Below are 26,813 nucleotides of genomic sequence, written 5' to 3'. Positions count from 1 at the left end.
AACCTCCCACAATGCTGCCAGAACTTGCTTTTCCTCGCTGCCTTTTAAAGCAGCTGTTAGAAGCAGTCCGTGGACCAATGGAACCAGGCAGTTGCTTCTCTCTTTGAAGCAGAGCCCAGAGCTTTCCCCTTTGCTGTCCTGCATGGATGAGGGGTAAGGAGCAGCCCTGTGGGACTGCTGATACAGTTGGCCGTGTAAATCCATGCCAGATCATTTCTTGGGTATCAAGGAATATGACAAGATGAACTAACAGTGGTGATAATAACACTGGTGCTTTCAGTAGTTGCCTGATATTCTCTGGTTTCCAGGGACTTAAAGAGCTGTTTCCACAGCTCTTGAAGTCGCTGTTTTCTGCGATACCTTGGCCTCCTTTCTTCTTGCTTGATAGAATTGTTAAACAAGAATCATTGATCCTAAGTCTCTTCATCACCTCTTGGTTTATGGTTAAGAGCATTTACCATGTACTTCCAAGCCTGGATATGTCCTGTCCTTGGAGACTGATTCTTTCACAGCTTTGGGATCCTGAACTCCTCTCAGATAACCATTTCCTCAGGCTGTGGCTTGTAAGCAAATCCATGCCTGCCTGCTGAGACACTGTGGGGAATGCTTCCAAAGCTTCGTCAACAGAAAAATGAGATGCAGAAACATTGGGTAAAGTAGAGAGAGTATCCCACAAGAAAGCCTGCTTCATTCTCTGTGCCATAGCCAGATGGCTGTAGGGATGAATCAGACATTGTGTGCTTTGGTGCTTTCATAAGTGCCCTTGAACACAGGCTGCGTCTCTAGACCCACATCCTGAGATGCCATTTTTAACACTAAAATTTTAAATACTAGCAATCAGCACAAAATGGAGTTTTGGCTAGCAACCGTCAATTCAAGAAGGCAGTGGCCTGATTTGGACTGCCTGGGTCAGGACTGAGATTCTAAATCCCAGCACTAGTCACTACTTTTAAAATTTAAGCATCGCTTGTACTGACAAATTGCTTTTTAAAGTGAAAATCTGGTATGAGAGCAGCTTGCTGGAGTTCCAGCAGGGACAGGGGAAAGAGGTGCATCTCATGTGCATGTAACAGAAAAAATTGAAGGGATGATTCATGTCTCCTAATCGTTGCTGCTCATAAAACAGACCTTGGGCTGCTGGGGGGGTACGGAGGTGTGCCTGTGTGTATACCCAAGAAAGATCTTGGGGGCAGAATGGTGCTTTTGTGCTGTTCAGGAGGGTGCCGGTGGGCTCTCAGGTTGGCACCTGCCTCAGTGTTCTTCCCTCTTTGGAAGCAGATCAATGGAACAAACTCGAGAGGAAATGAAGAACGGCAGCAGTGGGGGTCTGTGTGCTTCTGTAAAGCAGATTCAGGTGTTAAACCTCAAGAAGCTGGCCAGCCCTGAGAGAGTGGTTTCCATGGTTAATTTTCTCTTTTGTGTTACTGATTTTTCTTTTCATTATGTTTGAAATTGAGAGCGCTTTGTTCAACATTAGTAGCCAATGGCAATAAGCTGTAGAGATGAGACTTCGCAGCAATATAGGGCAGGGAAAAAGGAGAGATATGAGAAATTGAAATTACAAGGTCACGTTGGTGACTAGTGATGTGGAGGAAGGAAATTTTTACCCAGTGGGCTTTGATGAGTAGTTAGAAGAGGAGGCCATAGTAGGCAGGGAAGTCTTTAGAGACCAAGTTGGTGTGTCTGCAGCACATCTGGTATAAAACAAAAGAAAATAGAATAATTTATTTTTAAATTAGTGTATTTGGGAGATTATTATTATTCTTTCTTCCAAGGTGGAGACATCTGAGCATATTTTCATTTGGGAGGGACGCAATATCAACTGTCAACTGCATCTGTGTCTGCACACGGGAGGTGAACTACTAGCATGACTCACAGTGGTTCCATCTGTCACCTGTGATCACAGAAGGTCTCACTACTCAGGTTTTTATGTGGATTTGAATCCACTGAAAGTGTGATCATGCTTCTGAAATCTTACTATTCAAAATCTGTTTACAACCAAAAGCTTTGTTGCCTCAACTGTCCTCTTAAGGCTTCTCCTCCTCTGTTCAGCTGTGGCCGCAAAGTGCAAACAATTTTGCTGTTTGGGAGTAAACATATATTTTCATTTTATTAAGAAAATACTTTGGAATCACTTTTCCAGAAATTTATCATATTGAAAATTAAAAGATCATGGGGCTCTAGGGGAGTTAAGATATCTTTGATTGAGCTAAAATGGGTCACATCATACTCTGGAGTGACTTGTAGTATCCTTGTGCTTCTGGCATTTCTCTGTTACCCCAGCCCATATTTCATAGGTTGAGGGATGTATTGGAACAAGTGTGCAAAAAATCACCCCCCTGGGGGATGTGGATAGATGAAGAAAGAGACCGAGGGAGAGAGGCTGGGCATGTCTGTACGGATGGATACACACCACCAGGTGTCTATGGTACATGCTGCAGCTGGGTGCAGCTTCATTGCAGCCCACCAGCCGTTGGCAAAGCTGTCAGCCCAGCAGATAAGCCGCGCTTACAGCCTGCCAGATGCTCAGATTTCACTGCACATGATCAGAGCCCCTGAACCAGGGCTGGCTCACACAAAAGGCAGGTGACCGTCAGGGTTGGTGAACTCTGCACAGTCAACAAGCCCCCTGAAGTGCTTTCAGAGTGACCAGGAACTGAAGAAGGAAAAATACAGACAAAAGCAGGCCAGCAACCTTCTGTGGGACCATTCACGCTCCATCGATTGCTTTTGGGCTTGAGGTTACATAAACCTTGTCTTCATTTAGTCCAAAGTGAAATTTCTTTCTGTGAAATAGACTTTCCCCAGGCACTGGTGAAGCTCATGGCCTCAAATTAGGTGGAAGTGCTACTCTGTGGCTCTGCATTTGTTTCTCTGCACAGTAGTGCATGTCACCCTGGCTTTGATTTCATTTCCATTTGAGCAAGCAAAAAGCACCATCACATAGGCTCTGAGCAGCTTGCTGGTGACTCGACATGACAAAAGCAAGGTGCAGGGTGCCAGCAATCAGTAGCTCCCACAAACTACCTGTCACATTGGCCTCTCCTTTGGACCTAAAGTGAACCAAAAAAGTGGGCCAGACAGTATCAGGGAGTGAGGCTGGTTGGGACCCCAGGGGTCCTGCAGACCTCTTCTCCTGGTGGGGCAGGCCTAATTTAGCAGTGGTCGTGCACAGTGGGGCTGAGGTTTCTTTAACCACCTAAGAAAAGCCCGTTAGCTTGAGTGCCTGCCAAGTGTGGCAGTGGCACAGGTGGCCAGGGTCTGTGAGTTGGGCAGTGCTAGCTGTGAAGACAGGAGGCGGGAGATGGTGGCTGGACCCAGCATCATCCACCACCCCAGGCTGCTCCGAGCTTGTGGGCAGCAGAGACCAGGGTGCCAGCCCCATGGGGGCCAGCATGCTGCTGCCATTGCATGGCTAATCCTGCCAGGCAGCTACATCTGGGTTCCCCTGGCTGTATCTTCCCTTGCAGGCCCAGCACAGAGCGAGTACACTGCCAGCCATGTGTTTGCATTTTCACTGGCAAGCGAGGCAGATTTTACTTCTCTTTATCTTCTATGAAACTACACCTTGCTGTCACCTTTCTCCAGCAGGTGAAGAGAAACTCTCCCCTGCAAGCCTCTCTGGGGAACCCTGGCCTCCATTAATACTACCCCTTGCACTGCTGAAACTGAACTTGAGACTATTTTAGTGGAGCACAGGCAAGGACCTTCACTGTGACAGCCCTGCACCTTGGGAATGGCAATGCTGCATGGCAGGCGTAGTGCTGGGGCAGCCATGCTAGGAACCCTCCTGTCACATCCTTCGGGAGACCACAACCTGTCACTTGTATTCTCCAAGTTGTGTCTTTCACTGCCCAAAAGGCTTATTCACTGTCCCCTCGTGTCTGTGCCAGACACAAGGGAAATGTTTGCCTACACTGAGGTTTAATTTCTCCTTTCATTGAAATGCCCTTTTATCTTCCCTTCCATTTGAAGCTGTCTCTCTGAAGCGGTCTTCTGAAAAGGAGATTGCTCTTTGCCTTCCACAGCTATCCCCAGTAAGCTACTGTATACACTGTGTAATCTCAGCAACACAGCACTGTGTGTACTGCTGTCAGGTAACTTCACAGGGCTGGTAACTCTGGAGTGTGGCAGATTGCTCCTCAGGGCTCTGAAAGGGAGTTAAGCTGTACCTTTATGTTGGCGGGGGCAAGGGCTCTCTGGGAAGGTCAGCAGCTCCAAGAGACAATTTGTAGGGGTCAGTAAATCTAAAAAGGCTGAAAAACTAGTGCTACAGGAGTCAGTACAGAAGCATTTAATGTCTTTTCTGTCTGTTGGGAAAATGAGAAACATTCAGCAACTCACTGGAAGAGAAAGAAAAAACCCCAACTTGTTAGCAGATAGAGCTACATTTCTGTGTGGAGCTGACATTTAAAGTGGGTTTCATTGGGGGACTGAAGGGGGGTGGGAATGTCTGTGTAGCTAATTTGTTTGGCATTTGGGAATCATGAGTATTACTTGAGCTGTTTGGCTGATAACTACCCAAGGGATCCTGTTTTTCAGCACACTGCGGGGCACCAAGTACAATGTTCTGCAAGGGTCTGTGCTCCTTCTCTGAGCTGGGCTGTGAGCTTATCCTTGGTGGGAAATGAAAACTGACACAGGTTTAGGTAGCGCAGAGCACAAATCTGTCCTAGCCTTCCCAAGGGAATGCCGCTTTCAGGCTCTCCTCAACAAGCCTCAACTCAGCCCTGTTCCCTGTGACCAGAGCCCACAGCATCCTTCCTTTACCTGTGAAGATTCAGCCTCTTTCCTCACTGCCCCAGCTGCCCTGCTTTGTAGGCACTACCCGGAGTTTGAGTTTTGCAACGTGGGAAGGATTTTTCAGATACTACATCCAGCCCTGTCTCCCACCAGGCAGGCTTTCTGTCAGAGATGAGTCCATGTAGCAGAGCTAAGAATCCTAGAATGGTTTGGGTTGGAAGGGACCCTAGAGACCATCTAGTTCCGGTCCCCCTGCCATGGGCAGGGACATCTTCCACTAGCCCAGGTTGCTCAAAACCCCATGCATTTTGCCCATCATCTGCACAACTCAGCAGAGAAATGCTGCTGAGAAATACTAAGCTGAGATGCAGCAGCATATAAGGCAAAATGTTAGAGGCCTGCAGTGAAATCCCAGAGCACATAAAGCAAACCCAAGAAAAGAAGTTTTCTATCCATCACTGAGTCAGCCCAGATGTAGTGGTGGAGATTCAGGCTTGACTCTGGAGTTGAGAGGAAGAGACTTCAATCAAGATGATTCCTGACAAACTGACCTGAGCTAGTGTCTTTTTTTGAGCCCTAGCCCAGGGAAGAATGAATCAGCTAAGGAAATAATCATGGTTTTGACAGAGAAACTAAGGAAATTAGTTCAGACACATTGGTTCTCAACAAGTTAGCACAGAAGATAATTATCCAAACAGAGGGAAAATTTTACCTGGCCTTTTCTGTCTCTTAATACTCAGCAGAGTCAGCAGGAAAAGACCTAGAGAAAAACCCCTCTGACTTCAAAATGCAACAGCCCCCTCAGGGCCGTTAACAACTCTTGTCTCACCCAGGGCTGGGTACCCTCTGACAGTATTCCTCTGAGTGTTGGAGCGGGAAATATCAGCGAAGCGCTGCCATGTTGCTGTTGCCCTCTGCATGGATCAGTAGTGGCTTTTCTGAATTTGAAAATCTATTCTGGACTACAGCAGGGTTTTTTCTGTTGTATTTGTCTCTATTTTGTATTGCTACATGAGCTTTCAAGAACATACGCAGCATCCCTCTAAATATCCTTAAAAGAAACGTTCACAAGACTTTGGGGCCAACTGTGTGTCTCAGCCTGTTATGAGCTGCAGGCACAGGTTTATTTAGTGCTCTGCGAGGTAGCAGATGCACAATCTCTAAAGGCCAGTCCTTTGGTCTTGCTCCTGCACATCTGTGAGTGATTAGACTATCACACTTCCAGATGATCACAATTACCTGGGTCCTTGCTTCATTTCGGATGGTGGCAGGAGCTTTCCCAAGGGAAGGAAGAGCAAGTCTGTAACCTTCTCTGGTTAATTCAGAGGTGAAGGCCGCACAAACGTTTCTGGCACTAGAAAAAACAATCCTGACACTGAAGTGGCCATGGTTTCACGTTAGATCTTGCAGGGAGCAGCTTAATTTTCTTCGCAGAACTAGCACAGCTAAGAAAAGAGATAAACAATAAAGAAGAGCAAAGCTTTTCTCTCAGGAGGGTTTTTTTAAGATCCTGTTCTGAACTCCTGAGATACTGCCTTACATCCAAACGCCACTGTGGGCAAAACATGATGGGGGGTATTGTGAGGCTTCAGGACTGTATGAAATCAAAGTTGCCTTCTGTGGGAGCCAGCTTTGTGTGCTGAGTGCTCTTGCACGGCTGCTCACAGCATGCTGGAATAAAGGGCAAGCTTGAGCTCTTACCTTGGCCAGACAGTAGCTCACTCATGCTTTGCCTGCTGTGTGTCACAGGACCGACAGACCTGCCCGGATGGTAGAGGAAGGGCTCCGATTTCCTGATTTGTCTTTATTTTAGAATAGCAAATGTTTTTTTTTAAGATCAACCACAGAGGTTCACACTAAATTCTCAGGAGGTTGGTCTGAATTAACTCACAGCGCAGCCCTCCCAAATGTAAGGAGTTCATACAGAGTTCTCCACAGCAGGGCAATGTAGCTTCCCTCTTCTCAATATATTTCAGATACAAATTCGTAACATCTTCTTGTAAGTCTTGAGAGGACACGACATCCCTCTCCCCAGGAGGTGGGGGTGGGAGGTGGAGGTGAAGGACCTTTGTTTATTTATTATTATGGTTTGGGTGTTTTATTCTTTCAGAAAGGTTCCTCTCTAGCTATATGGAGTCTCTGCCCAAATTTTGGGGCACAATGTTTTAACCTGCAGATGAACTTCAAGGCTGAATTCCTTGCCAAGGAGGTGGCTGACTGATTACCAACCTGTGTCTGGCAGAAATATTCCTTCTTTCCTTTCATTTTAAGGCGGAAGATCTGGTTTCTTATCCTTGCATTTTCTTCCCATATCGCACTGAGGTCTGAGGATCTCTTGCTCTGAGCCCACTTTCCTCTTACAGTGTGACCTGTTTGTGCCATTTTTCTTGGCGTGGAAAATCCACAGCCAGGTGATGTGGCCACCTGGGAAGTCCCCAAGGCAATGGGACCGCCTTAGGGTGAATCCATGCTCCCATCTTTCCCAGTGTAGTCCCACAGGCACACAAGACGTGGGCTTTGATGAATCCCATACTGGTGGCAAGTAGGGTAAAGCTGGTACCATCCGGAGAGGTCTGTATCTATAACTTACTCTGATGACAGTTGCCCCCTTTCAAACCTGGAACAGGAGTTCACAAAAGCTGACCCCTGCTCCCCTGATGCTGCAAGCCAAAGGCAATGTAACCCTCATTCAAGGGTGCTCTGCTGTCATCTGGAGAAGACCAGTGTTAGTCCTTGCAGAGAGGTCTTTCCCTCCCGTTTACCCAGAGGAGTTTTGTGATGTTTTCCCTCCTAAACCTTGAAATTCCCACTCTCTTATGCAAGTACGTGATGTATCATCATTGTGAATTTGAACAGGGTAGTTCCCCTTTGCAGGAGTTTCTTCTTGGTCCAGAGAAGTGGTTTTTGATTTTTGGAGTGGTTTTAATTATTGTCAATCAGTAGAATTGAGAATGAGGGTGAATTAAGTGGATTTAGGAAAGGTGAAACCACGGGTTGTGCCTTCACTGTGTGTAAAGACCCAGGGGAAAAAAAGTGATGGGACAAAATTTAGGAGTTCTGAGTTACAGACTTCATGGTTTGGCGCTCACCTAGGGAAAATTGAGATTATTAGACTCCTGTGCAACTAAAATTACATTTAATCTGTGGTTAATGTGAGTGCTATCAACAGAATGTAAGGCAAGAGGCTTAGGGTAAATCTGAGTCCTCACTGCTAATAGGTTTAGGGCAATTAGTCTATTGACTTCGGTAAATTACATCTGTCAGAGAAAAAAAACAAGGTCATTTTCAACGTCGCATTTACCTGAACTGATATATTATGGCTCAAATTGCTGAGCACAAGGGGATGCCACTGTATCTCTTTAGGAAGGAGTAGTTCTAACTCTGCAAAGTTGTCTGAATTTATAAAATTTCTTATGACCCTTACATCCTAAATTCTTGCATCCAGGGTATAAGTCCCTGTTTTAGGTCTTGTATCTTGGTTAAAAGATTCTTAACCCAAGATTTTGAGGAGGGAAAAAAATTATATAAAACAGTGAGAGTTTTCTGTGTGATTGACTTTTTTAAAAATACTATCCACCTTAATGTTACTTGCTTTCTTTTTCATCATGACTTCTTTTTAACAATAAGAAGGGAAAATAAAAAAGTTTCCTTTAATTTGGACAAATTAGAAGAGATTAAACTTCCCTGTAAACTCTTTATTGGACAACTGATGAACAATATTGATTCACTCAATAAGCAAAATACAGGTTGTATTTATTGAACTATGTTTTACATTCCTACTCTCCCTGGATGTTATCTCTAAATTTAAGTAAGTAATAAATGGGAATTATTTGCTGGAATTAGCTTGGAGAAAATGTTTCTCTGTGGCTCTTGTTTTCTTTTTGAATCTTTTTTTGTAGATACAGTCTTTACTTAAAAATCACTGTTGCCCTTACTCAGCATAGCATTTAAATATGTGCTTAAATTTAATCAGCAAGGAACCCTCTCCCTATTCAGCAAACTATTTGAATATTTGCTGAGTTTTAGGTGCATCAATCAGTTGCAGACTCTCATTTGAGTACAAGCTGATCTTGGTAGCTGTGTCCCTGTTGGTCCCTTTGTGCAGGGGAAGTGTGAACTTGCATCATTTTATCATGAGCCATGGCAAGTCCTGCACCCTGTGGATGAGAGGCCACCTGCGTAACTGAGGCCAAGTGAGATGACAGTTGTGGTTACATTCATTATCAGAGGTGATTGACATCTGTCTCTTCATCCCCCTGACCAGCACCCAGCACCGTGATTTATTTTAGGAAGGCTAGGAAACCTGGAGAAATAAGAAGGTTGCAGCAGTTACTGCCTCTTGTGTCTGGCCCCTTTTCTTCAGGCTCACACCCTGTTCTCCTGCACTGTGTCAGGAGCATGGCAGCAGATAGAGGAAAGGACTTAGGTAACATCAAATTACGTGCATCAAGGTAATATTCTGGACCTTGTTAACCACACTAACATTGCTGGCCCTATATGCCTGCTGCAGGGCGCTATGGAGATATCAGCAAGCTCTTCAGGGAGAATTAGGTTTTTCATTAACATCTTTGTACAAAACTGTCCATTCGGATCTTTCAAATTTACAGGACAATGTACTCTGTGATTTAAACTTTATTCATGAGCTAATTCAGAAATGTAATAAACAAACATGACAGAGGCTCAATCCCCTTTTGCCCAGACTAGTCTATGGTGTACATTCACTTATTCACCATTCAAGTCGCAAGGTTTCAGAACTTATAACCCATAACTCTTAATGTCATGCACATATGAGCAAAAGAATTAGTTACCTAGCCGACAGCGAGAGTGCTTATCCTTCCGCCTCCATCAAGTTCTGGGTGTCCCCTGTATCACACCAGGAAGCATGAAAGCCTCAGCAGTCCAGCTGCTCTTGCATCCTCTCCAAAAGCTTTTTGTGTAAACTGATATTTTATACCCTCCAGCTTGGAGGTTGGGTCTATACCATTTCCATAAATTAGTGGATTCTGATGAAACTGCCAAACAAAAGATGCTGGCTGCTGGAGACAGCAACTTGCAGGTGATAATGGTGCATCTTTAGCTCTGTCTGGCCACCTGTCCTGCCTATGTGGTGCTCTTGCTTTGACCTAATGGCGCTGCTCCCAGCATACATCAGGCCTTAGCCAAAATCTAAGCAGGGGTTGAGTGAACAGTCACAAACTGAGTATGAAAATACCCCAGTTTGACTTCTTGGATTCAACCATACATTTATTTCCAAGAGTCTCACCTTGTTTTTAGGGCAGGACATCCATAGCATGAAGCATAAGCTCACATTTGCTTTGTCCTGTCTAAATGAAGGCGAATTATCCATTCTATGGTCATTGTCTTAAGAAGTTCTATCATTTGTTTAAAAATCAACACAGAAGTTGGAAGAGGTTTAGCATAATTTCTTCAGTCTGTTGAAGCCCGCAGCTGTTTTCCTTAGCAGCCCTGAATGTACCCGCTGCGTACTAAATGGGAACTCGCTAGGAAATACGACTGGATACCCGTTATGTACTCGTGTGAGTAAGGTTCAGAATTTGGCCTCACAGATGGTAGCAGATCTTGGTTAGGTTGGTCCCTCCATGCACTTTCTTCCCATGGAGCCAGCTTACTCTGTAGAAAGAGATGCTGGATTTCATCCTTTTTCTCTTCTGAGAATAAAGATCAAGATGTACTTGATCAGGAAACTGAAATGTAAGACATGAATGTCGATAGAAAATTTTATGCAGGGGTAAGTTGGAGAGTTGGAAAGTCCTGAAGCTGGCAAGAAGCAGCAATGTGTAGGATGGGTTCCTCCCTTCCCCTTGTGCCAGCAGATTGCTGGGAGGAGACAGAAGCATCTCTTCGTGGTCCATCTCTTTGTAGCTCAGAAAACAGTTGGCTGCTTGCCCTTCTCACCATGGGACAGTGATCTAAGAAAGTAAGTGTCCCTCTGAATAATTTTTCCCTTCCTGCTCTTCTCTCAGAGCAACACACCTGTGTGTTGCCATCTATTTTGGCCATGCTAAAAAGCAATATCAGAATAGAGAGAAATGATTGCTGTGACAGCACGGGGCCGTACCCACACCCTGGCCCTGGTGAGATGATTTGTTCCATCTCACTCCCTGCTTAGTCTGGATGTCACCGCTCTGTTGCCATTGGGCTGCCCCAGCCCTTGGAACCCCACTACCAAGGGGATGTTTTTTAAGTACCTACAGGGCATTTCTCTTAAATAATATTTCTGTGCCTCAAAATGCACAGAAATGAGATTTTCAGAAGGACCACAGCATTAAGCACAAGTTAAAGTCATCACAAGGCAGCTGTCAAGCTGCTTCTGGAAATCCCACTAAGCATCTGTCTTCATTGTAGGTGAATAACTGAAAAGCTAAAATCCTTGACTTTCAGTTACACCTGAGTGCTCAGTGACTAAGACTTCAAATTCTGATGCCAAGGCAGTTCTGAAAATTGGATAAAGGATTTTACAGACTTTAGGTGAGGTTTACTTTGGCAGTGGGGTATGGAAGGGGGCAGGAGTTGGGATGTTTTTCTGGGTGTGTTTTTGGAAGAAAGTTGCTCTAGGAGATTTTGCCTTGATTGATTCATTTTTGGAACATATGATAAATTTTTATCAGCAACATTTCAGCCTTGTGTGTATTTTAGTTTTGGTTTTCTCTTTTTTTGAGAGTTATGGTCAATAGCCAAGCCTACAAGCAGCACTTGTAGTGGGTCATGATTTGTTGTTTAAACTAGAAATGGTTGGGGCTGTATGGAATGACAGCAAGTGCATTGACTTGTGTTCTTGGCAACAAACTGTGTAGAGGCTTAGTTGCTTTGTTTCACATTTGGGGTTTTGCTGCTTGCTGTTAGTGTTAGTTTTATGCTACTTTTAATATATGTCATTTGCTTACTTGAGTGAGACAGAAAAGCACAAATATCTCATGGCCGTGTGTTTTGTGATGTCTCAGGGCATAAGAAATAAGAGCAGAACAAGAAAGAGAGTTGGAGTTAAGATCATAAAGTACAGAAAACAAAATAAGACCTAAAGATCTTATTTTTCTTGTCAAAGTTTTTACTGGGCTTTTTCTTATTGCCAAAGACTCACCTTAGTCAAAAAGTTCTTACATGAGTGAAGAGCCAACTTAATGTATGTCATGTACTGCTGCCATTTATTTTTCCTACATATCAATACACCTAGCAGAATATTACTTTAGCGGCTAGCATATGCTGTTCATAGCACAGGGCCTTGCTTAGGGGAAAAGCACCTCCTTTAGTCTGTTTCTTTGTAGAAACTTGGAGACTAAAACAATCTAGTAAAATATATATATATACACACACATATGTGTGAGTTTTTAAATGCTCTTAAACTGATTTGAAATGTCTGGAGGCTAGTTAGGTTTGATTTCACTATAAATTTTTCTTATTAAAACAATTATTATCACTACTCAAAGCAGGTTTCTTAATTTTATTTAAAATGCTTTTAGTTTATCAATTCCTGGTTTTAATTATGCAGATGTTTGGAAGGATTATATCCAGTCTTGAATCCACTGGCTGCTGGAATAGCGTTTTGAAGCATTATAGGATTTTCTGTAATATTGGGGGGGGGGGGGGGGGGCAGAGAAAATAATTTGGTTTAAGTATGTTTTATTTTCACTGAATCCAATAATACTTAAACTAGTGACTCAGTGAGACTTCTACCTAAACAGGTTTAGCACATAGCTAGGCTTGTATTCTGTAGAATAGCCAAGTAAAAGAGGAGAAGGAAGCCCAGGTAGAGTAATTAGCACTGACTTTATAAATCTTGTTGTACTAAACAAAACATGGAACCTTTGATCAAGTAATGCTGGGAAATGGCTAGGGAAAAATAAAGGAGGGAGGTAATAATGTATCTAGGTTTTTGTGAGTTTTGTAGCTTCGTCTAAATGCAGTAGTGGGTGTATCTGTGAAGAACTGCAGTGCCACCTCAGCAGGTTATAGGAACAGATGCTGAAGACCCTGATGCCGTGAAGTAGTACTGCAGTCTCACATCTGTGCTGAGAGGGGACTGGGAAACACAGGTGATCAGCTGTGCTGGGTGACATGAGCAAAACCCAAGCATGTCCTCAGCTGCCTCTGCCAAATGCCTCCTGACTTCTTTAGGAGGTCATCCCATTGCGGGTGAGCCCTAGGCAGAGGTCTAGGGCTCAGCAGTTCAGCCGCAGGACTTGGCTCTCAGGCTGCAAGACTGGCCTCGAGTGGGCACCATTTGTTACTGTTGCCATCCTCGCATCCCCAGCAGCAGCTCAGCCCAACGTTCAGCATCAGCCAGCTAAGCCAAACGCATGGTTTGGCTTGGGCTGCACACCCTCAGTGTGCTTCTGGGTTCTCTGCCTGTTATTGCTGAGCATAGGAGAACAGCTAAGAGGATGTCCTTGTAAGGGACTTGGAGAAAATTGACATTCTCTGCAAACTAGATAGAAGCCACCACACACAGAGATTGTTTTTCATGAGTCAAGGTCTGTGTTGCCCCTGGCATTTGTTTTGTGGATAAATTGCAGGCATAAGCTCTGTCTCCCATATCTTCTTATCCAGGATGTCCTTCTGAAGGAGCAGGAAACGTGTTCTTTACTTGACAGTTGTATACAATCCAGCCTGCCTTGCCAGGGGAATTTAAATCACTCTGCTGCACTTTAGCCAGTTTCTAGCACTTGTAAAGCACATTAGAACAATAATATTCTTGTCAGTGACATGGTGATTTGCCTTGCAAACCTCACAGCCTGGAAAGTCAGATTCGATTCTGCAGACAGCCTGTAGAATACGTTTATTGAGATGTGATAAGTAACCTGCCTTTCTTATCCTCTGTCTCAGCAAACTGAAGAAACAAAGCCCGTGAAGTGCCTGCATAACATCTGCATGTGTCAAGAGTGGGAAGCTGCTCCTTTGCAAACACTTCTCTCTGTTAGACTTAGAGGGAAAGAGGCACAGGCACCATTATCAGAGAAGGAGCTACATGATGCATACGCATCAATAAGAGAGACTTGGAGTGATGGAATGATTTTTTGGTGGCAGCAGTGTACTTGTCTTCCCTTCTATGTGTATACAGCATCCAGCCCTGAAATAGATAAAAGCAATTATATTACAGTCAATGGTATTAACACCCAGGTGGAGCTGAAGATGTAAATCCAGCTAGCAATGTGTGCAGGATTGACTTTTGATGTTGCTTGGTGCAAAAGGAGGTGGTCTTTGGCACTTTCAGTCAGTTCTGCAGCTAGCTTGGAAGGATCACCTGCTTCAGTTCAGGCTCGTTGAGAGTGGTGTTGTATCTGGCACAAAATGTGAAAGAACTGGAAGAAACAGTAATGTTTCAAGCCATAGGAAAAAAAAAAGAAGAACCCAAGGATTCAGAGACGACTATGGCTGTTTGATGGGGTTGCTCTGGGATGATTTGCTCTCTGAGTGAAAGCCTGATTTGCTGGAAGAACAGAGCACCAGCAGTATGTGGACATCAGAGAATATAGACTCTGTGTTGCGCCCTTGAGTGGATGCTTGCAAATAAGTCACAGAATACACCCACTTGTGTAAAACAAGTGAAAAAGAACAAATAATCAATCTGGATTTTTAAAAAAATTCCCTGAAAAAATGTCTTGGTGTTAGCCAGATCTTGTGATCTGTGAACACCTTTTGTCTTCCGTGCTGGTCAGTCATCTAGCCTTGGCATTTAAGATTTTAAAAGACTGAACAACTTTTAGGTATTTTAAGGTTAGTTTACTTGATGCTTGGAGCATGCCTCATTCGAGAGAGACTGTAATGCAGGATTTGTCATTCTCTTTCAAAGCATGTTGGGCCTGCAGTAAGCATATTCAGAATCATGCCTGGCTGAATTTTTTCAGAGACCCTTTTTCCATCCTTAGCCAGTATTTCTACCGCCATCAGGCAGCTATTTTTCTTGAATAACTGCATTTCTGTGGAATTCTCATTTTCAGAAAAAAGTTGCTAAAATGTATGGTAGAGTTCGTACAGATTTGTTGTGAAAACAGTCAGGTGAAAAATGTACAATACGATTTAGCAGTAGAAGTCATTCCTATCGCCAGCAGTTGTGCCTTACCAGCTGGGAGTTTGCAGTGAGCCTGCCTGATTGACAGAGTAGGGACAAAAAGCTAAAGCAGAGACTTCTGGAACCTGAGGCTTTACCGTAAGAAGGTGACCCCAGCACAGTACGAGACTCAGTGATGTCTACAAGCAGGCTTTTCTACTTTCTTCCCTTGTTTCTTAAAACATTCTCTTAAGCACGGATTCATTAGAAATCTCACTAATAATTTTCTGTTTCTCAGCAAATTATTAATTAAAATTGCAACTGAAATGTCTATCTGATTTAAACAAACCATTTATAAATTGAAAACTTTTGGGATACCATTCGTTCTAGGAACTTTGATGTTAATTAAATGATGCAAGGGGAATTTTTCTTAAGAACAGTTAGTAGTGGAACTCCTTAGTGTCATGCAGAAATGATATGCAAAAGTTTGGGCCTTGCACAAGATGGGTTGGAGTTAAAAACTGCCTGTTAGTTCCTTCTGCCTGGAACTGTGACTCAGTGTGATACCGCATGGCATGAAGCCAGCCCCAAAATCAGATCCTGCAAAGGGCATTTTCCATGCTTAGTGCCTGTTTCTCCCCATATTCAAGGGTACATTTCAGAACCTGAGAATTCAGCTGCAGTTTTAGGATCTCAGAACTTGGGGGGAAATGCAGTGAGATGTGCCATGTTCTTTTCTGGATGGGAATTGGTTGTTGTTCCCTGAAAACCAGTAGGAACAGGTTGCTGCTGTGTCCAGCTGTGTCTTAATATACCAGGAGAGGGGAAACCTCCCTTCCTTTCCTTATGGAGGCTTATTTGAGGAGGTAAAGTATTTCTGCAAGGAAGAGCCAATGTTCCTTTTTCTGACCTTGTCCTGCTTCCAGAGTCACAAAGGAGTGATGAGGGTTATAAACCAGAAGCTGCTGCAGAGAGCTACAGAAGGCCGAGATGTCTGTACCGGCTTGAGGAGTAGAACAGTGTGTGAGAGTTTGGGTTTGGATGGGACCTTGAGGTGTCATCAGGTCCCAAGCTCTTTCCACCCCAGGACAGATCAGCTCAACCCAGACATGCATCATTCTGCTACTGAGATAAAAACTGAGAAACAGTTGCTTATACCTCCCTCTGAGCAGTGATGGATTTGCAGATGAGATGGACCATGGGTTTTTTCAGGTGTGGCCAGTCCCAGACTTCGAGCTGAAAATACTAATTAATTCTAAAGTTTGCCATAGATGGTATTAGTTTATTCTGCTGGTTTTCCCTGGGAAATATGTCTGCCTGAGCATGTTCAGAGTGTGCAGGCTGTCACAGGAAAGACTACTGATGCTTTATATTGGGTTTGTTTATTACAGAAGCTGTGTACGCACAGCTAGTTTTTTTTAGGTGTTCCTATTTGTATAGAAAATTTCTTATTTCTTCAGACCAGACATATTACCTCAGGATATTTACTCTACATGTATAGAAATCTTAGACTCACCTTGGAATATTTTCATTTCTTCAGGGTTTTGGTTTTTAAGTAAAAATCTGCTGGTTTGAGGAAAAGCACAGCCTGTAATATATTTCGCCTGTAACACTTAATGCCCAGCATAGTGTGCCAAGGAACAGGCATATACTGTCAGTACTGATAGGCCATGTCTAGCCCTTTTCTTTTTCACATTGCTACAGTTGTCCTTTTCCATTAAAATCAAACATGGACTGAGCAGCCACATGCTAGGAATCACTAAGTGGTATTTAAATAGATGCATATCATGACTATGAGACAAGTGGCACAAAAGGCCTCATGCCACACAGGCATTCCACGTGTTAGGAAAATGTGAGAAGGATATAGCTAGAGGCTCCAATTCTCCCCTCCACCCATGGAGGGCATGCAGCATCTCGCAGGGCTGGGTGAACAGGTTAGGAGTGGAAGGAGACAGACTGCTCTGATATTGTCTTGTAGTGGAATTAAATGTCTGACTCTTCATTAGTTAATGAAGTTTGGAACTTTCTTATGATGGTGGTTAATGTTGTGGGATATACAAGTAACTGTGAATATCTACCCCTTCTTATATTTTGGATGTTTGAGCTGGTTGTATATAATCTGTCATCATCAGCATGTGTTCAGTGGCCAACTGTGGTACCAGAGTTCATAATGAATATGGGGATAGTGAAAGATTCTGTAAAACATTTTCAGGATAAACATTTTCCATTTTTGTCTTTTGCTATTTGAGAAACAGACTGAAGTGCAGTCTTTAAATCTTTTCTTGCTGTATCCTAATGTTTCAAAAGGACTTGTAATTTTGGATCTTGACTTGGAAACAATTTAAAGGCGGCTGATTTTCAGTGACTGGGAGTGCTGCACTTCCTGACTAATCAGACTCTTTTGACATGTCTTAAATTGGGCACTGAAATAATGGTTAGACAAGTGCAAGTGGTTGACTTGGAACAGCTCTGTGGGGGTTTAGGCAAAGATACTTTAACACACAGCTCTGATATGCTCTGAGTATGCACACAGCGAGTTATCACTGCTGAGCAGACAAGAGGTAACTGATTAAGGCACAGTAAGTCAATCATATGAAACTGTTAGCCCATGCTCAACCAAGTGATGTGCTCCAAATGACTAGCCCTTTTCGAAAAGTGTAGGCCTGTTCTATTTCAGCATCAAGAGAGTCTCCTGCTGGCTCTGAGAATGGCTGACATAATGAAACATTTCTTCCAAATATAGTAAAATGCATTATTTGGACTTCCCATGCTTGATCCAAGTCCTGGAAGATTCAGCAGGAGTCTCCACTGACACTGAATGACACTCCCATGTAAGTTGGTGACTCTACAGCTGCTTTATAACCTGGGCCACCTATGCTGGGTAAAATAGGCAAAGAGAAGTGGGTGCAGCAGCTGTATTTGCATACTAAGGGAATGGGCATGGTTCTCCTGAATTTTCTGGCTTATTTGGGGGTTTTTTGTTCTTTTTTTTTGTCTTCTGCAGGCAGACGACCATCTGGCCTGGCAGTGTAAGCACAGTCCTGGACTAGCTAGTACAGCTAAAGCTGTAGCCAAACAAAAACCCATCTAAATGCTGAATTCTTGGAGAGAAAAGAAATCTGATTAGTTTCCAAGTTTTATTTTCTTTCTTCTGGAAGTATTTTTGCAGAGCAGAAAGGGAAAGTTCTTCACTCTATTGCTTGACAAATGCTTTGAAGTTGGGTCCTTTGCCAAAAGCCTGTTGACAGTAACATGAGTGTTGTTGATGCTCACTGGCATCGTGTATTACTCGGGAATATTTAAAAGCTCTCTGAAAGCTTACCAAGACTTCATTAACATTTGATTTCTATCTAAGTGAGCAAGAAAATATTACTGTGTCTTTTTTACAGGTGGATCATAGAATCATAGAATATGGATAGGCAGCAGAGAGCAAGTTCAGTGATTTACCTGCCTCTTAGGACACACTCCCCAGTCCTGGTAGAAATCCCAGAAGTCTGACAAAGAAGGCATCTCTTTCTTTTTAACAACCAATCTGACATCACCTTTTGTTGCCACCATTTCCATACCTTCTCATTGTTCATGTAGTATCTGGAAAAAATGAAATGATGGGTAACCTCAGAGTTTCATGTCACAGATATTTCCTGTAGATTCAAATCAACATCACCCTTTTTCCTATGTTTTATAGTTGTTCCTACTTTTTTTTTTTCCAATTTTAAATGGAGAGGTTTATCTGAAATACTGAGATTTCTCATAATCATTCTCTCACTAGTAGCCATGACAAAGTGTCTAACCCCCTTTTTTCTTCTTGTCCTCAGGAAACCCACTGACTGTGGCCTGCAAAGCTTTCTTTGGATTCAGTGGAGAATCAGGCCCCATGATCTACTGGATGAAAGGGGAAAAATTCATAGAAGAATTAGAAGGTCACATTAGAGAAGGCGAAGTCAGGTACTTTGTGGAGTATTTACTGTTAAAACATGGTATGTCCCAAAAGCCTGTTGGGTTTTTTTAAACAGGTTTTTAATTGGAAGCGGAAATAGTTTTCTGTCTAAAGAGTGATGAATGACTTGGAACCAGGGCAGTGTGAGTTGCTCCCTCTCCTTTCTAGCGAATAAACTCTAAAGACATAGTAGCTATCTATGTGCCTGAAAATCTGTTATCAAATTCCCCTGGTGGTAGCTGAAGCATCTCTTGTGTGTTCTGGGGGTTGATTTTAGCCCTGCATGGAAATGATGCTGTCCAGTGCAACTGCCCCTTGGGGCAGTCCTTGACAAGATGACATTCATTTCAGCATCAGTGTTAATCTTAAAGATGAATGGTCTCCTGTCAAAGTCACCATACTTTTTCTCTTCTACTGAACGTGTTGTCTGCCTGTGATACAGCTCTCAGTATGCCTTAACCAGGGCTTTCAAAGAGCAGCGTCTGTTCCTCCAGGCTTAACACTTAAGGGAGAGAAGGAAGTCACTGTGTGAGGATGTCCAATATCCAACTTGTGCTTGGCTTGTTGCAGGTGCTGGTTATCATCTGCTGTACCAGTTGTAAGGAAAACAAACACTTGTAACCCCATGAACTTTCATGGAATTTGCACCTAATAGCATCCTCTTGTCTTCCTTGTCTAATACTTACCTGATTAATAGCTCTTTGAGGTTATATATGGATATACTACAGACAAGGTGGTCCCAGCTGCTATAGACACGATGAATGTAGATTACAAAGAAAGCCAAGGTCTTTGCACCTTCCACTGCACATTTTTTTGGTCTAATTTCTGAGTTGTTTGTTTCTTGTAAAAGTGATTTTGGAGAGCAGGCAGAGAGAGAGAGATTCCTTTGCTTTATTACTTGATCAATAATTCGAAGTTCAGCCATTTAGCCACTAGTTATTAAGAGATACTAAAATAACTGACCTAACATTGCACTTTAATTGCATACAGATTGGCCTTAAGTGTACAAGCCTCTTTTGGGCTTCTGACCACAAAATACAATTATTGGAAACTTCTGCCATTGCAAGTAATCAGCATTTAACGACATTGTGTCCTCTCTGGGGTATATAGATGAACAGAGTCATTTTGGTCATGTTCTTCTGTATCAGAAGGACAATTTGAGGTTTTTATTTAAAGAGCTCTCCAGCTCTAGCACAGTTGAAAACTTTTCCTCTATGTGCAAATGTTAGTAAAATTGAGTTTGAAAAAGCCGTATTTGTCCTTCATTGTGTCATCTACACATTCGCATTTCAAATTAGTTTTGTAACAACTCCCTTTTCTCACTCTATTAAAATGCTTTGACTCAGTTTACAGACTCATCACAATTCAGTGAATCTTCTCTTCAGCAAAGCTACTTACCACGTACCTAACCTCCTGTGCATCACAGCCAGCATTTACCAAAACCTCCTGCATCATTACCAGCAGTGCCACAGTCCGTCCCTTATTTCATTTAGAAGTAGCTATGACAACTGCAGTAGTAACTTTTTGCAAATTTTTTTTCACAGTAACAGCTCTTGTTTATATGTCCCATTGCAGGTATGCTGCTTCAGGGAAACTAAGCAGCACTAACTGTTCTATCAGTGCCCTGAGTCATCCTGCATCTTCCACCCAGTCGTATTTATTGATGTATTTCAAAAAATGTCATGTACGTTTCAAATTTGATGAGCCACGGTGAACTTGCTGGTTAGATGCTTTTCCCATCAGTTTGCTTCTGTGTGATATTATCAGCACGTTTCTGTTAATGTTGAGGAACTAACAAGTAATTGGGAATTGTTACAGCCAGGCCAAGATACTCCATGGGTTGTTCCTCTGGAAAATATCAAATGTTTTGACTCTGCATCCCCTCTCTTGAATTAGTTCACAAATTTAGTAGCACTCTGAATTTTTGGTGCTGTCCTTACCCTGAACTGTACCCATCCATTGTGTCACTGGATTTGCTGTACATGATGAGAGCTCAGGTTGCAGATCAATGCAGTGTGGGAGTACAAAACAGCCATTCCTAGTTTGCATCCTCTAGCATGCATAGTTACCAGTCAATTAGTGCGCTGTTATGAAAGCGCTGAAATAAGGATGCGCATGACTTGAGCATTTCTGTTAAAATCAAACCCATGGAGCTGCTTTTTTGGTAAGCAGACTTCACCATGACTAATATATGTGTAGCTGTGGGTTTCTCATTATTTATTAGACCTTGTCATAATAAAAAGTAACTAATCAGCATTGCAGGACTCAGAGGCGATGACCCCCTCTCTAACCTGCCTCCTTGCCTTCCCTCAAATTAAGATCCCCAAATGTTAGACATGCATAGGGGAAAAAGGAGAAAGAGACTTTGCTTGCCAGGTGGGTTTTTCACAGCGGTAATAAAAATGTCATGCAAACTGAACCAGGGCTATTAAAGAAGGAATCAGTGTCTTTAAGCCTGCCTGCAGAGTTGTCAGTTGTAGCTAATTATCAAAGGAGCCCACAGCAAATTTTGACACTGTCTCTCTGCCGTGGCAAAGAAGTATTTTTCAGGCATATATCTTACTCTCCCAGCCACCTGTGAGTTGCTTCTTTTTCTTCTTCAGGCAACACTGCAGAACAGTTTGCAGGTGCCTCATAATGCTCAACTTGTAGAGCATGTTTGTCCTTTTTTCCCCCTTTCTTCTCCATTTTTAAAGTGGAAATAGTTTAACTCATTCTGGAGGCATGAAAAGAAGAGAAAGGAGGCATTTTGAACTGCAGCCTTATTTCTTCCTGCTGATTAATTTAACATTCTGCTTTTTCACCCACAAAAGTCAACTGATGGTTGCAAAACACACAGACAAGATGAGGATGTTGTATTCTGTTGGGAGGGGATGCTGAGAGAGGGAGGCAGAATTCCCATCACTGCCTGGCTAATGTGCTCGGTAATTTGCAGACAAGTATGGAAATGACAGCCCTCTCCTGAAAAGCTTATGCTATTCAAGTAGACAATTTTTGGGCAGAGAATGCGAAACATGATGCACGAAAGTGAGAGGGAAGATCTCTGTGCCGTGTTGTTAGTTGAACTACTTTTCTTTGGAGAGGTACTTATGTACACACAGATCTGTCCTTTCATCTACAGACTGTCGTTAAGGTCTAGAAAGAAGGGACTAGAGTTCATATCCCTGTTCACAATCCAGATCCTCAGCTATATAGAGAATAAAAGTCTCCTTTTTGATAAGTCATAACTTGAATGCAAGTTAGTAAAGGTTTGGAATTAATGCCTTGGTCTTGCAAAGAGACCCAGGTGAAGCTTTCTTATGGCCTTTACATCTGTGATCATACAAAGCCTGAAAATTTTAGGAAAATGTAGTTTCAAAGGAAAAGTATTTTAACTTCAGATTCAACTTAGTGCATAAGTGCATTGGGAAAATATGACAAAAGATTCAAAAAATCCGAAACATTGGATTTTTCTGAAAGAAAACAGTTGTATTCTGAAATCACATTTTTGGTTTTAAATCACATTTTCTTAACTGAAAAATAATCAGTAGACAAAATGTTTTGTTTCAGATCAAATAAAATGCTTCAACTTGAACAAAAAGAAAGCACTGGGTATTTTTTTTACTTCACCCATCTTTTCTCTCTCTCCATCCATCGTGTTTGTTGTGAGTTGTCAAGCACCATTGATTTACCTATGTATTAAATGGTGTAATTACTCTTACAATTTGTTCATCAAACCAGAAAAAAGAGCTATTATTTTCTCAACTTGTGGGAGCTGGCATGTGTTGGCAGTGTTGCTGGCAGTTTCCCACAACTCAGATAGGGACAGAGCTTCATCTTCTGGGTATGCAGCCAAACACTGTTGCAGCTTTAAGTTCTTACCCGTTGATACAGTATTCCTTTTCTAACCCAAAATATTGTGCTCAATGTTCTCTGAACCAACCTCAAAATCCAATCAATCAAAGGCTGCACATACATTAAAATATATAGGTGACCAACTGTGTATTTCTGTGGCAATAATGAATCATTAGCTGTAGAGTACTGGTTAAAAGAAAAAAAAAAATCAAGCAAGAATGAAAAGTTTAACACCACTAAGAGCTTTCTACACTTTGTTACCAGCATAATGCTTAAGTGTTTGTCAGCATTTTCATGATAGATCCCGTTCTAAAGAGTTCTCTTCCTCAAGATTGAAATTAGCATGAAAATAAGTAGAAAAAAATTCTCAGTCTAAATGCATATTCTTTTTTATGAAAGCTCCTTTTTAGCTATTCATATATTATTTAAATGTAGGTTAAGGGTCAATTGTTTTGTTTTAAATAGATACAGAATCTTTTATCTTAATTCTAATCTGTCTTCGTTTTTTTCTGTGTAAAATATTCTGATTATAATAAATACAAGACAATCTCAACATGCACTGAATGCTCCAGATCAGTGTCCCAGGTATCTTTTGTGTTAGTGTTTTATTTGTTCCTTACAGCATGATTTGTAGGCCAAAATTAGTGGAGCATATTGTTTACTGATAAAGAAAGACTACCCTGAGTTTAAAATATTTCACTATATGTACATATGGAATATTGATAGGTAAATGAGAATTAATTTATCTGACCCTAATGATTTAGACTGGTTTGAGTCTGCAAACAGATCAGGCTGTCTTGGGAGGTTTCTTTTCTGGACAGAAATGATGCAAATTCAACCTTTCTTGCGTTGTTTTCAGCACTTTGACTCAGGGCCGAAATTATAAAACCTGAAAAAATACACAACAAATGAGAGTGAATTTGCAAAGAAGTTTCAATCAAAATTTCCAAATGCAACATACGTGTCCATAAACTAATGTTTTTCCACTTGCTCTTTTGCAAGTTACACAGCCATAGTGAAAGAGGCTGAATTGTTGTGGATGCTGTGGTACGTCTTCTGAGTTCTGTCAGGTCACACAAGCCTTTAAAGACTATGTTCTATATGAAATCTTACTGTAAACGCAGTTTATAGCAGTCAGCTTTGCATTTTTGATTGTCTAGTGTAATGCCCTCATACTTTGCTTCTGATTTGTTTTCAGATTTGAAGTTCCATGTTATATGAAATAATGTACATAAGAAAATGTGTGTGCACATTGCAAACCCCCAAACAACTTTGGTTTATAGTAGAGAAGTTTTGGGCTTGTTGCTGTTGAAAAATTTTAAGCTCTCCAGAAGCAGTTTCCATCCAGCACAAACACCACTCTGATTAATTACTTTGTGCCCAATTGCCTCCCTTCAGTCTCTGGAGAAAATATTTCTTTTTTGGTGAACCTGGATCTCATTTATACCTTTACTTCTTAATGGCGTACACTATCTTTTCAGAGAAAAGATTCACTGAAGTACTATGTGCAATGGTGAGTTCACAGGCAACTGTGAGGGCATCGCACATTTTATGTTTCCCCTCTTGCAAATTATGGCAGCAGTACGCTAACAGGATTAAATTAATCTGGTAGATTTTACTTGATGTTACATTTCCTTGTTCAAAGGACCAGTAACTTTTTCTTAAGCAACTGATAAAAAGCCTTTTGAGAGAATAGGGCATTGTATTTTTAGACTTAATGTCAGCATCAGAAAACACTTGCATTTACTTTGCATTCTTTTTAATGTTCACATTAGAACAATGACATGAAGAGACTGTACCTCTGGCCTGAAAGTCTGTTAGAACTTTCTATTCCCTTTGTGGGCATTTTGCATGTCTCCTCTGTCCTCTCAAAGGAGCAGAGAGCTCTTGTTCTTGACACTGTTCCCTTTTAAAATTGGGATCTAGCCCCAGAAAATAGAGGATAATTCCAGAGTAGCACAGCTCCTTTCACTGGTTTTCCAGACTGCATTAAAATGTATCACAATACCCAGCCTTTAAAATACTGCCTTATAATTTGCTCAGTGATGGCTTAGTAGTGCATATTTCCTTCTCTGGAAAGTGAGTATTTATTGCTTCTTTTAAAAGAAACACTGTTTTAGCATTTCATTCTGGTGAAGTGGAGGTGAACAAGCCACATGCAACCATTGCACTTGTAGCCACTCTTCCTGCACTTGATTCAGCTCCTTGCTACAGACATGAGGGAGAAAAAGGCTTTTGGTTGCCATGAAAGATGCCTCTGTGAAGTCTGTCTCAGGCAACTCAAGTGTCCAAGTCTTTCTCCAGGAGTGAAGGAGGCCAGGAACACCATGTATCTTGTGCTGAGAAATCACGGTTCTTTTGGGAATCTTCCACCCGTATTAATTCAGTTAAGCAAAGACTGTATCCTTCCTTTCAGACTCCTCAGAGAACACCTTGGAGAAAAAGAAGTTGAATTGACATTGATCTTTGATGCTGTAGAGGAGGCAGACCTGGCTAACTATACGTGTCATGTGGAAAACAGAAACGGACGGAAACATGCCAGTGTTCTTCTGCGCAAGAAAGGTAATTCTCTTTATTTAATTATCTGTACTCTCACCTGCCTTAGCAGCAACAGGGCAGCCAGTACCAAAGGTCCTGCTGACCTCTCTGAGCCAGGCTGGACTCCTGTGTGCCTACTTGGAGCTAAAGTATGTTTGTGTTACGGCTTCAGTTTACAATTTGTGAAAAAAATTCACTAATTGTTCTTTAGTCTTTAGTGAATCAGCCTTGCAGGTAATGCACTTGCCTGGAATACAGGCACCCATAAAGCACCAGTATAATCAGTGGAAGTATTTTGGTCTAAACAACCTATGAATTTGACCCTGATTTAACTGACTAGACCAGAGTTAATTGTGTGATGGAGTTAAAATGTGCATTTCTTAGAACAGGTACCTCAGCACTGAGGTCAGATGTTCTTGTGTTTCTCCACTTCCTGACTTTGCTGTTTAAATTGAAAGCTTTAAACAGTTGCCATGCATTTTGATTTCTAAGTGCATTGGGTATTAAAACATTGCAGTGGGAGCTACAAATCAATGCAGAATTGCCCCATCATTGTTGCTTTGCCTGGTAGTGTACCTGGAATTGGGAGTACCACTACTGATAAGTTATCTGTAGCAGAAAGGAAACCGTTTGCGTTTGAATGTTCCAAATTAAAAGGTGCCACTACGCTCTGCTGTTTATAGAAGTCATTATTGTAAGGAGTGTAACAGTATCTCATTACAGTTCCTAAGTTGTTTGTTCAATCAGCTCTCCTATTCATAAGTGGGGTGATATTTAAATTTGATGGTCATCATCTCTCTCAGGTACAGTGTATTAGGTGGTACAAAAGCTATGAGACAGTAACTGTTGGGAAAACAAAGGAAGGTTACACACTTGGGATAAAGATGTAGTGTGAAACCACAGAGCCATCAGCACAGGAGATTGACTAAAGAGTTAATATGTTGTCCAGATCTCTGCCATTATTCTTGGCTCTAAATTAATTTACCAAAAGACAAGAAGAGGTGTCTTCACAAGGCACACCTGCAAGTGCTGTTCCAGTTCTTTGTGTACTTTCAGACGACTAAGGCAAAGGACATGCTTCTCAGCAGATTGTGGATTGCAGTGTTGGTGTCAGTTAAAAAAGCCAGTGCTCTCCATTGTCACAGTTGCAGCAAAATCCCACAAAAGTGTCACCAATTGGGGGAGGTTTAAGTATACTATTAGTACCTGAGCATGCTGCAGTTTGACCTCTGAGCCTAAGGTAGACATCACCATGGGACAAATGAACGAAGAGCCAGGTGGCAGAACGGGAAGACCAGCCAAGGCCTCTCTAGATGGGGCACCGCAGATCTGGAAAACATCCATAGTCATCAATTCACCTAAAGGCATGCTGGATGCTAGCTACTGTGTTTCATGGCTGTAATCTGTATAAAATGAAAGGTGAGGGAGGAGTGGTCCTGGGACAATACTAGGGCTTGGGCTACTAGGCAGAGGAAACTTTTGGGTCAATGTCCTCTTTTTTTGCTATTCTTTCATGTGACCCACAGGTTATATGTGTGAAAGTACAGTATGCAGTCCTGTCAAAATCAGTTGAATCAAGTCCTGCTTACACAGTTTCCTCTATACATGAGAGTTTGATGTCCTCCCAGAAAGAAGGGCATAACAGGTTATATTTTACACTGATAAGGATAAAACACAATATGGAAGGTGCGAACCACCCTGAGAAGCAAGGGGCCTGCAGTTGTGGTGTGAAACACACACAAATGTATATTCAAC

General features: G+C 42.2%; 1 protein-coding gene across 2 annotated transcripts in view; it reads left to right on the top strand.

Annotated features, from left to right (window-relative positions):
* IL1RAPL2 (interleukin 1 receptor accessory protein like 2) overlaps nucleotides 1-26,813 on the top strand; it is a 392,967-nt gene that overhangs the window by 347,198 nt on the left and 18,956 nt on the right. For both annotated transcript variants that reach the window (XM_074834976.1, XM_074834975.1), the window contains exons 7-8: nucleotides 18,565-18,694; nucleotides 24,937-25,082. In XM_074834976.1, the coding sequence (XP_074691077.1) occupies nucleotides 18,565-18,694; nucleotides 24,937-25,082 (276 nt within the window). The remainder of the gene's footprint in view (nucleotides 1-18,564; nucleotides 18,695-24,936; nucleotides 25,083-26,813) is intronic.

This window comes from Strix aluco, chromosome 10 (genome assembly GCF_031877795.1).
Source record: "Strix aluco isolate bStrAlu1 chromosome 10, bStrAlu1.hap1, whole genome shotgun sequence".
In the NCBI taxonomy this organism is placed as follows: Eukaryota; Metazoa; Chordata; class Aves; order Strigiformes; family Strigidae; genus Strix; species Strix aluco.
Note: the sequence above shows the minus strand (reverse complement) of the source record. Positions and strands in the feature narration are given on the sequence as shown.